At 39.7% G+C, this 11,534-nt stretch overlaps 1 protein-coding gene across 1 annotated transcript; it reads left to right on the forward strand.

Annotated features, from left to right (window-relative positions):
- Positions 1-160: 160 nt before the first annotated feature.
- On the forward strand, positions 161-11,007 carry LOC119742628 (ras-related protein Rab-4B). The gene is made up of 7 exons (XM_038218759.1): positions 161-275; positions 3,704-3,784; positions 4,646-4,760; positions 6,230-6,292; positions 7,323-7,477; positions 8,692-8,787; positions 9,845-11,007. The coding sequence occupies exons 1-7, from the start codon at positions 260-262 to the stop codon at positions 9,949-9,951; spliced, it is 633 nt and encodes a 210-aa protein (XP_038074687.1). The 5' UTR covers positions 161-259; the 3' UTR covers positions 9,952-11,007.
- The last annotated feature ends 527 nt before the right edge of the window (positions 11,008-11,534 follow it).

Genomic DNA, 11,534 nt, shown 5'->3' on the forward strand with positions numbered 1-11,534 from the left:
ATCCTTGTACTAAATAATTATTCTATAGTAAGATTTTACCTTCCTAAAAGTAATATTTTAGGCTTTAAAGATTCGAACAAAAACAAATTTGACTGTTTAAAAATTTCATAAATTTATTTGAACTACAACAAAATTTATTGGACCTGGTTTTCATTTGCTATACTTAGATCAAGTATCATCTACGCCATTTTGGAAAATTGACGGGCGGACGCATTTTTCTGCATTTTTTCGCTGTGTTTGCTCAAGAAACACTTCGAAAATGTCAGAGTCATATGGTAACGTATCATTCCAAAAATGTCTGTCGAGCGGCGGAGTTTTTTGATTGTGAAATTTCGTCAATAGTTGTTTTGCTTCACAGAATGTGATGTGTCGTTTTACGAATGGAATGCCGTTTTGCCATGCGCAGTGCTTGACATGTTGACTTGTCAATGTCATGTTTGTTTTCCTCCCTCCCTCCTCCCTTCCTCCACTCCATCCAAGCGTTGGCCCATCCATCCAATCATAGATGCTCAAATGAGCGATCGTGTAGTTACGGGCCCCTTCCTTCCTTCCATAAAGTGCAGGCTTCTAGTTCTACGATAGCCCCATAAATGTGGCCTATTTACTGGACTGCCTCCGTAAACATAGGCCACACATCCACATGTACAAAAATCGTGTCGACGGAGCCAAATTTTGATTTTCACATTTAGGCTTAGTTTGTAGGTTTTTTTTGCTTTAGAAGCATACTCACCCTCTTTATAGGCTAATCAGAAAGTGCTGCCTTTTTCAGATGTATATTTTTCGTGAAATTTCCAGATTCATTTTTACACGTTTGCGTATCAAAATTTCAACATGAAATTTCACAAAAATTAGACATCTGAAAAAGGCAGCACTTTCTGATTAGCCTGTAAAGAGGGTGAGTATGCTTCTAAAGCAAAAAAAACCTACAAACTAAGCCTAAATGTGAAAATCAAAATTTGGCTCCGTCAACACGATTTTTGTACATGTGGATGTGTGGCCTATGTTTACGGAGGCAGTCCAGTAAATAGGCCACATTTATGGGGCTAGTTCTACGATGAGAAGAACAACACACTGCCGACTGCGGGGGGGGGGGGGGGGGGGGGGGGGGGGGGGGGGGGCGTGCTAGCCCAGGTTGGACGAAGTCTTCATTGCATTATGACTGACGTCCAGGATAACAATTCTCTACATAAGACCACCCAAAATTTTGACCAGAGTTTTCTTATGTTTTACCTCGTTATAGAAGCTTATTTCACGCCTACAAACTCTATGCATGCTATGTGTCCTTATCTATTGGTCCGGGGGGTTCAGGAATTCCATTTGTGATGCTGACCGACGTTAATCAGGAAAATAAACTCTAAAGCAACGTTAAACTTGTACGTGTTTGTAGACTCTTTTCATCAGTTTCTCATCACCGACTCACCGTACCGCGTCGAACGAAGCACACACGCTAGCGCCCTCCTTGGTTGGTTTTGGTGGGAACGTGCAGTGACGTCACTCCAGCCAACCGAAGTCATGAAAACACTCCACCAATGACCAAAGCCGAAACATGTTTCTGGTCACGGTCGCTAAAACATGCCCGGTCATTGGATAGGCGACCGCGCTTACAAGTTAGTGCGCATGCGTTTGCGGGTGGTTACTTAGTCTGGTTCCATTTAGACATGAGCATCGGAAATAATTGTCAGATCTGGGAACCAGACTAGTGGTTACTATTAGTAACCACCTAAAGCAAATCGCGCATGCGCACTGCGCATTCACCCTGCACGGACGTACGTCATGCATGTACTCGGCGGCGCGGTGACGTGAGAAACTGATGAAAAGAATCTACAACAACGTACAAGTTTAACGTTGCTTTAGAGTTTATTTTCCTGATTAAGGTCGGTCAGCATCGCATATGGAATTCCTGAACCCAGCGGCCCAATAGATAAGGACACATAGAATACTACGACGTAAAAATTGGCTTATCCAACAAGGTAAAAATATTGAAAATATTGGTCATAAATTTTTTCGCCCGGTTTTGAGCACTTCATATCCTGGACTCCCTCCGTAACAGGAGGAAAGGGAGTCCACCTGGGCTAGGGGCGTGCATGCTCCAAGAACAATGAATGCGCTTGACTCGCTGTGCTAATTAGCCCCATAAATGTGGCCAATTTACTGGACTACCTTTGTAAGTAAAGGCCACACTTCCACCATATACAAAAATGTGTCGAACTTCGTCAAATTTTGATTTTCACATTTAGGCTTAGTTTGTAGTTTATTTTTGCTTTAGGAGCATACTCACCCTCTTTATACTAGGCTAATCAGAAAGTGCTGGCTTTTTCAGATGTCTGTTTTTCGTGAAATTTCCATATTCGTTTGCACACGTTTGCGTATCAAAATTTCAACATGAAATTTCACGAATATTAAACATCTGAAAAAGGCAGCACTTTCTGATTAGCCTTAAAGGTTGCAGACCAGTAAATAAACTTCCATAGACCCCAATAGTAAATGCTCCCACTTCAGAAATTCGGGAAAAATACTCACAACTCTCCAAGGTGTTCGAACACACATCAAATTAAAGCTTATTTCATCATCTTTCATTTTCTTTTCAATTTTTGGGGGGTCAACTGATGACTTTTAGGAGAAATTTCCATCCGAAGATGATCACCCCTGAAAATAGTCCTGAAGCCCATCTTGAAAAACAATGCCTACACTCTATTGCAAAATAGAGCGCTTTAAGGGCCCCAATTTCATCGGAATTGAACGGAAATACAAGCTCACAGTCCTGTGCACGGCTTCCACCCATATTTTTTACAAACCCTCAAGTTCATGGCCCACAGCATGCTCAAATACTGAAGATTTTAAGGGCATGCAAATCGTGATTTGGCCGGCGTAGGCAATTTCGGACCGATTTACTGGTCTGCAACCATAAAGAGGGTGAGTATGCTTCTAAAGCAAAAATAAACTACAAACTAAGCCTAAATGTGAAAATCAAAATTTGACAAAGTTTGACATGTTTTTGTTCATGGTGGAAGTGTGGCCTTTATTTACATGGGGCTATGTGCTAATAAATAACTATATGTACATGTAATGCCGTTAGGCATTATCTTTAGTTTTACCAAATTAGTGTCAAGGGTGTTTTTATCATTCAAAATGACCTTTTCAACCTAAACATGCTAAATCAAAGTCTGAAGGAATGAATGTTGCAACCTGACACTGCTTTTTTTCTGCATATATAACTTGTGCATGTAACTTCTCCATGTTGCGCCAGTACATAAAGAGGAGTTTTTCTTTTGTTCCGCACTGGGAGCGGAGTATGTTAAGAAGTGCCAGACAGAGTTTAGGGGCAAAATGTGCAGCGGTATTTGAGCACAGTGCCAGTATTGAGTATGTTATTTGCTTGGAAAAAATGTTGCAACCTGACGCCACTTCAGCGGTTGTGCATGTCTTATTATTTTTGCAATGACTGCCCTTCATTGAGATGACATATGAAGAAAAAAGTGGCATCAGGTTGCAACATTTTTTCCGTTTTCTGTCTTGCATTCAAGTGATCGTAATCATGGCAAACGTTGGCAAGTCATCTATGGGGCTCCACATGCGTGGAGACCCATCATTCTAGGGGTAACCAGAGTGCTCAACCCCAAATGATGTTAACTGATCTCGGGCACATATTTTGATGAATATGCAATAAATCCTTTTTTATTTTAATTTTTTTTTTTTTTTGCAGATTTCTTATTTAAGTTCCTTGTCATTGGAAGTGCAGGCACAGGAAAATCCTGCATCCTTCATCAGTTTATTGAAAGCAAATGTAAGTATTTTGGGGTTAGTAGTGTTAAAAAAAAACTGTCAAAATCAGAATTGTGTTCCTCCCCTATCAAAAGCCAAAGACTGTGTAATTATACTTGAAAATTGATCATTTGAAATTCAGCTGAAGGTTTGAGAGGATTTTGCAGGATTTTAAGACTCTTAGACCTTATAAAGATCTTGAAGGCCCTTGTAAAGTTGAAGTATGGTACAACAAATATGATATTGTTTTCCTATAGGCCGGTGGATTTTGGAATATTTAGGATGGTCCTCTGCAATTTTGTTGGGAAGTATAAGGAGTTAGGCTTGGCAGTATTGGATTTTGAGGGTTCACAATATATACCACCACAAAAATATGGCGGTATGCGGTATTAGCAAGTGCTTTTCTAAGCAGACTATTATGTTATCAAAATTGAGTAAGACCCATATGCATATGCCGATAATTTTAGGGTCACAGCCTAAAAATTAGGGTTGGTCGGGTAACCAAAAGCATAAGTATTTTTTTGGGCCTGATCTACATGTAGATACCGTGACCACAGGGAATTCAAACGATTCTCCATGTAAATGTAGTGCAGATCTGGCAAAGTTGTTTACCTCACCTTTTTCAAGGGCTTTTGCACACATCTGGCCACATCTAAGAGGGAAAATCACGATACTAAAATTCCACATCAAAGTATTTGACATTTTTATTTGGTATTACTCATTATCAAAGAAATTGTCACAATACGATATTATTGATATACAGTCCAAGCCTATAAGGAGATTTGTTAAGATAAGATATTCTTTCTGCAGCATACTTGTTTATATGTGCACATTTGTATGTGTTGAAAATAACAGTTCCCTTGGATTTTCCCCTTTTTTGCAGTCAAACAAGATTCAAATCACACCATCGGGGTAGAGTTTGGCTCCAAAATCATCAACGTTGGCGGCAAGTCAGTCAAATTACAAATATGGGACACAGCTGGCCAAGAGCGGTTCAGGTATGCCAAAACTGCTTAAGTAACATATCCGATCCGTGGCAGTGATTTTCAACTTGGAATTGGAATTGTGTTTCCAGATTCTTGAGGACTTAACTTTCTTAGGTAGCAAATCCTGCACCCGATTTCACGAAGCGCTGCGCCGCGCCGCAACTAACACATCAGAACTTGCAGTTCATCATATGATCCATTTCACAAAACGTACGACGCGTTGAACACGTCGTTCGTTCCTTGACAACGTTTTCACAACTTACGACGTGTCTTGTGGTCATCGCAAAATAAGAAGCCTCTTTTCTTAACTAGAATGTAATATTGAGATATAATGTGTGCGAAGTTGAAAATGGAATATGCATCGAACTAGCCTGTTGTTGAAATTTCAAAGTAGCTATAACAGTTCACCGTGACCTTGTTTTCCTTTAAGACTGCATCATACGTCCGCTTTTTTGTTTTACATTTTAAAACTGTTTTAAAACCGTTTTAAAACTTTGCTGAATATCAGACACCTATTTAATGTGCATAAAATAAATACACATAATAGTCGTCGTGTTGTGCTATAAATACACCAACAACGCGTCGCACTTACGACGTGTTTTGTGAAATGCATTGCAGGATCTGTCGCAGCTGCAATGCATTGTGGGATACGACGCGGTTACGATGAGTTTCATGAAATTGGGTGCTGGTTCCCTGAGATCCCAATCTAGACATTTCCAAGCAAATTTTATGTGGCAAATGATCACAATTTAAGAGATGGACTACATGTCTTAAGGACCTTGCAAAAGGAACTCAATACTGTCATTCATTTTTGGGTTTGGTAAATTAGGAATTAATTCCAAGTGGAACTGTGAATCCTGGACAGAATCGGAATTTATGCCAACCCTTGTTAATAGTTTATTTGATCGGCGCTGTGATAGGGCTGTGCATCGGAACGGGGTACCCAAGTACCCGACGGTTGATGTCAGGAGCCGGTTGGACCAGATTATGGAATCGAGTATCCATAACCAACTTAACATAAAGTAACTTCTCAGACAATTCAAAAGAAAGGTTTTGAGTGTCATTTGTGGGGAATTTTCAAAATGAAACACGAAAACATATGTCACGTTTATGACGCTCGCCAAAATTTACACCTCAAAGCTATAAGGTTTGTATCTTGCTGCATTGGTGCATCGATGTACATACATGTAGTAGTATTATTGTACGGACCTTAATTAAAGAACAATCTGAACAGCAACTTCTCAGGATTTGATATTTTTTTTTTTAATGGGTACCAGGGTACCCGTGTTTTTTTTTCAATCGGGTACCCGGTTACCGCACTACCCGTAAATGCACACCCCTACACTCTGAAAAGGGTGGGTCTGCTGAAGTGAAATAAATTCTACCATTATTCTAATATCCAAAAGTTGCTGTTGGCACTACAAAAGATAGTAAAAGTTTCTTTTGGAAAAATTGTATGTAAATTTATTTACTCTTTGCAGATCTGTGACGAGAAGCTACTACAGAGGTGCAGCTGGGGCGCTACTAGTCTACGACATCACAAGGTAAGAAACCAAAGCATTCGCCTTTCTCAGTCAGGTTGGATTTGTCAGACTGTGAGCTTATTTAACCCTAACTCCCTAGGCATTTTTGCTAGGATGCAATCTTAATCCTGCCAAATCCTCCAATTGCCTCTATGTAAAAATTGCATGCATCCTCAATCCTGCAAAATCCTCCGTTATTTGCTTGAATGTGGTCCTTGGAGTGGTGACCACTGCCTCAATCCTGCCAAATTCTCCGACAGTGCTGTCAATATCTTGAGGCAGAGTCAGTGACATCCTGGAGCAGTACGGATGATTTCAAGTATAATTTAGGCCTAAATTTATGCACGGCTGAGCATAAACAACACAAGGTCCGGCCTAAGACATTGACAGTGCATCCTCCAAAATCAGCCGCACATTTTTTTTGGCCATATATCCTCCAGTTTACAAAGAGGATTTTGGAGGATTTGGGAAGGTTAGAGTCAAATGAATGCACTTTCACTCCAGTACTGCTTTTATACACAAGCTCTTGGACTCCATTGAATATACAGTGCTTATATACAAATTTATGTCAGTGATGGGCAAAACTCAATATGGGAACATAACTTTAGTGCTTTTGATCGATAGGAATCACTTAAGGGTATAGTCCATCATTTGTAATTTGTGCATTTTGTTCGTTTGAAGCAACAAACGTGCTCAAAATGACAGCATGTCAGAAAGAATAATTTCACAGGAAATTTAGTACCCTTACTATCTTTCAACCAAGTTTGTTTTTCAACAATAATTACATCAGTTACTTGGAGAGCTGCAAATGATGGACTGTAGCTTTGATCTATTTTTGAACTTGGGAAAGCAATTTTAAAGCTCAGTTACTGTGGTCATCGACCTTGATCCTAACCCTTACCCAACGGCAATTGTAGTGTGATAACAGTAGAACTTTGTAGCAACTTGAACAAAAGATATCTTCTGCTTGTGCTGAGATCAGCAGAATGCACCAGAAATCACCCACGTTCTTATCTCGCTGGTTAAGCATGATTTCTGTTATTCCACACAGCCGTGAAACATACAATGCACTCACCAAGTGGCTGACGGATGCCAGGACATTGGCGAGCCATAACATCGCCATCATTCTGTGCGGGAACAAGAAGGATCTGGACGCAGACAGAGAAGTCACATTCCTTGAGGCCAGCAGGTTTGCACAGGAGAACGGTGAGCCACCATCACTGTCATAATGGTTGGGAATTAGGGGTTTAGCTACCAACTATTTGTCATTGAAACCCCAAGCCTTTTTGCAGGGATTCATCCTCAATCCTTCACAATACTCTGACTCCGTCCATGTAAAAATCAGATACTGCCTTAATCCTCCAAAATCATCTGTTATTGTTCAGTGGCGGGGTGACCACTGCCTGAATCCTACAAAATCTATAATCGCTGTTGATAGGGTAAAACACTGGGAATCCTCTTGTGAATTTATTGAAGTAATGTATAACATTTGCATTTGTCATAATTTGATGTGATGGACCAAATTGATGTTGTGTTCCCCGTGCTCTTCAACAAACAAATTAAATTTGTTTCTTCAATCAATTTTTAACTTGTACGTTTCATTCCAACTAAAAAAACATTTTTTTTTTCCTTTTGGACGACTGCAACCCTCTTGAAGAAACGTTTTGGTTTTTTGGGGGCACAAAAAGATCTGTTTTGCGAGCAGACTGGTTCCCTGTCCGTCCATTATCGATACTGATTGTAGTAATTTGGAAAAGGGAATCTTATTCAGGATGAAAGTCATGAAACTCAAAAATAGCATGAGGAATGCAACTTTAAGGGCTAGCAATTCATAGCAGACATTGTTCCATTGATCTGTTTAATGTATTGTGTCCATTATTGTTAGAAAAACACGTTTTCAACCATCAAAGTGCAGCTTGCTGAAACTGTCGTGCATAGAACCCATATGTCACAGGGCTTGCCTGATGCCGGCTGTGTCGTGGGGGGGGGGGGGGAATAGGTACATGTATTTAGCGTATCGAGCAAACGCACAAAGTCAATAGCTGGTTCGCACCTGTTAATGGATGTAGTATTTGAAATAGTCATATTTTTTCACAGCGATGGATTGGTCCAAACCATCATCAGTACTGATACAAAATTCCTTTTTTTTTTCTTGAAAATGACAGCATATCAGGCTCAATGATTTCACAGGTTGATACTGTTGTTTACTTTCAATCAAGTAGACTTTTTCATAACATATTGGCAGTGTTGTTTTTGAATGTTTGCAAGTGGCATTTATTACCTTCGATGGCTCATTGGAGACTCTTAAAGCTATTTTATCATCTGAACTGATTGTTTTACTCAGGGTAAAAACTTACTGGTAGCACTGACCTTGAATTGTAGTGGTATATGTCCTGACACTCTTTTGCCTTTGTTCACAGAGATGATGTTTCTGGAGACGAGTGCCATGACGGGAGAGAACGTAGAAGAAGCTTTCTTGAAATGTGCAAGATCAATACTCACCAAGATTGAGTCAGGTAAGAGATTTGCAGGGGACAGAGAAGTTGCATTGTGGAAGTGCAGAACTTGAAATTCAGACCAAAAAATTCTACATGACCATAGGGCTCATGACTAAAACTTTTACTGAAGCAAAGTAAATTGAACAAGACCAGTGCCAAAAAATAATAAAGCACAATTGCAGTTTTGTTTTCAGTATTTCATTGTTTGCGTGGAATACAAATAAAAATGCAATAAATAACAGTGTAAAATCACGTTCTAGGATACCATAATTTCATTAGTCTAGTTCGGCCACGTGGCTAGACAATAAAAATGCATGTCACACACTGAGGGTGATTCGCTCTGAGCTCGTTTTGGAGCGTTGCGCGTGCTTGTGGAACCTGTCGGCGCACAAGCTTTGCGCAGTGAGAACTGCAGCGTCAAATGCTCAGTCTCATGTCCGGCAGGACATCAAAACCTTTAGTTATCAAAGGTTACATCGCAGTGATTTAATTTATTTCTCACACTGTAAGTTACAACCATTTATTTTTTTGAGTTATTGGCACGATATAACAAAACAATTGTTCCCTGCTGTTATGTGGGATATGCCATAGTTAACACCCAAAGGGCGCATTCGCCTCGGGTGCTATGCGCACTTGGGTGTTAAATACGGCATATCCCACATCACAGCAGTCAACAATTGTTGATTGGATGTGGTTGCACAGGATTTAAAATAGGACATTTTGAAATTGCTATTGTGAAAAACACATAGCTAACCTGTCTAATGTGGTCATATTCAGAATTCAAAGTACTGAGCAAAAAAGAACCATAGAACATCATGCCATTTTGTGGGATCGAAGGCGTTGATGTGATGTGGTCATATTGATGTCTTATTTATTTCTTTGATTGAAACAAAGAAAATGTTTGATGTCTTAGGAAACAGCTGTTCCAACTTTCCTGTGAAAAACTGTTTCAAATGACACTCGTGATCAAACCACACACAATTTACTGAACACACATTTGCTGTTAAATTTGCTGTTAAAATTTGCCGTTTGTGTGTGTACCTCAATCAATATTATGTTTTCGAAACGATTCTAGGTGAATTAGACCCTGAGCGGATGGGCTCTGGGATCCAGTACGGCGACTCCACACTCCGAAAAGTCACAAGGACACCGGCTGGCGCCGACTCCAAATGCTCCTGTTGAATATTCATGGTATGCAAAAATATTCCAGGCAGATCAGATCAGTTCTACATGTACAGATATTTCAGTGCACACAGCAAGAATTCCGCATTGGCCGAGGCTTTGGGTTTATTTTGTGAATGCGCCTGTTAAAGGGGTCATAACCATTAAAAAAAAACAGCCAGGAGCATACTTACATGATCCCTGCACTCATGCTAAGGGGTGCAAACTTCAAGTGTCTACTGTATGAGGCCCTCTCTGTGCCATTATGTATGTGTATACCGTGCACCTGTTGACACACATAGCTGTGTGCCTTCCCCAATGATTGTAAATCGTAATCGAAAGACAGATTCTCGGCTGGCAACAGTAAAGCAGATATTCTCAGCCACGCATGCCCAATAAGCCAAGGGAGTTGAGTTGCCACATGCGCGAGAGAAACTCCAAATTGGCTTACTGTAGTCAATAACACATGATTATTGTAAACAAGATACAGATGATCAGAAAAAAATCTCATTTGAAGTATGTGCACCCCATCGACTAAAAATTGCCAACTTTTTGGAAGTAATTTTAAGATGTACACTGTAACTACCAAAGATCTTTGGCAAGGTATCTAAAAGAAATAATCTGCTCAGATTTGCTGTACTACAAATAACATGTACGCAGGATTTGTCTGTATACTGTAAAATCTGTATTACTTAGAAAGGTCTGTATATATATTTTAATACTGGGGCTGACTTAACCAGATGTGCTTGTTTTCATTTCCGTTTTGTTTTGTGGTTCGAAATGATCGTTTAAGAGAAGAGTTTATTGCTGTTCTTGAAATATTTGCATTCACTGAAAGTCAAAGCACTCAACACAATAACTATGCTGAACCAAAAGAGTGCTTCTTATAATGTGATCTCCACTCCTCTCCAAGATTAAGGGCATATAGAATCATTTGCATTTATCTCAACGTAACCAAGAAAATTATTATCAAAAAGTTTAAAGATCGTACTGGTACCAACCAAACACCCCGTAAAATAATTCCGTTCTGGCTTGCTGTCATTTAGAAGAAATAAATCAAATGTAGGTGATTTCCAACGATCAGTCAAATTACTGGTCGTTGGAAATAAAGGGTTCTATTGATAAAATCACATTCATGCTCAAAAGGTTGTGTATGGTTTTTCACTGTTTTCTCGAAAAGGGCAGTATCCACCGAGCACTGTCGATATATCGGTATTATTTGATTATTCGATATTATTTTAATATCGATATTGCCGATAGCAATTTTTTAACCATGATCAAATTCTCGAAATTTTCGATATTGAGGAATCATATCGAAAAACAAAATAACTCCCGTTTGTGCTTTTACTTTGTGTTTAGCATTTGCTGTACAATTAACTAAAACTCGGCGGCAACTTGTGCTTGTGACTGAAACTGAAAATAAAAACAGTCGCAAAATGCCAAGCAGCGTCGCTTTTTGCTCTGCATTCGCTGGACTTCGCAGTCTCCTCCAGTGTAAAACTATTTAAAAACCGCCCCTTCCGGACAAACTGTCAGTGCTGAGATTTGTTTTAAAAAGTTTGAGCAATTTGCTCCAGAGGAAGCCGTGGAAAATTGGGACTTAA

Source organism: Patiria miniata, unplaced genomic scaffold, assembly GCF_015706575.1.
Source record: "Patiria miniata isolate m_02_andy unplaced genomic scaffold, ASM1570657v1 HiC_scaffold_11, whole genome shotgun sequence".
Classification (NCBI taxonomy): Eukaryota; Metazoa; Echinodermata; class Asteroidea; order Valvatida; family Asterinidae; genus Patiria; species Patiria miniata.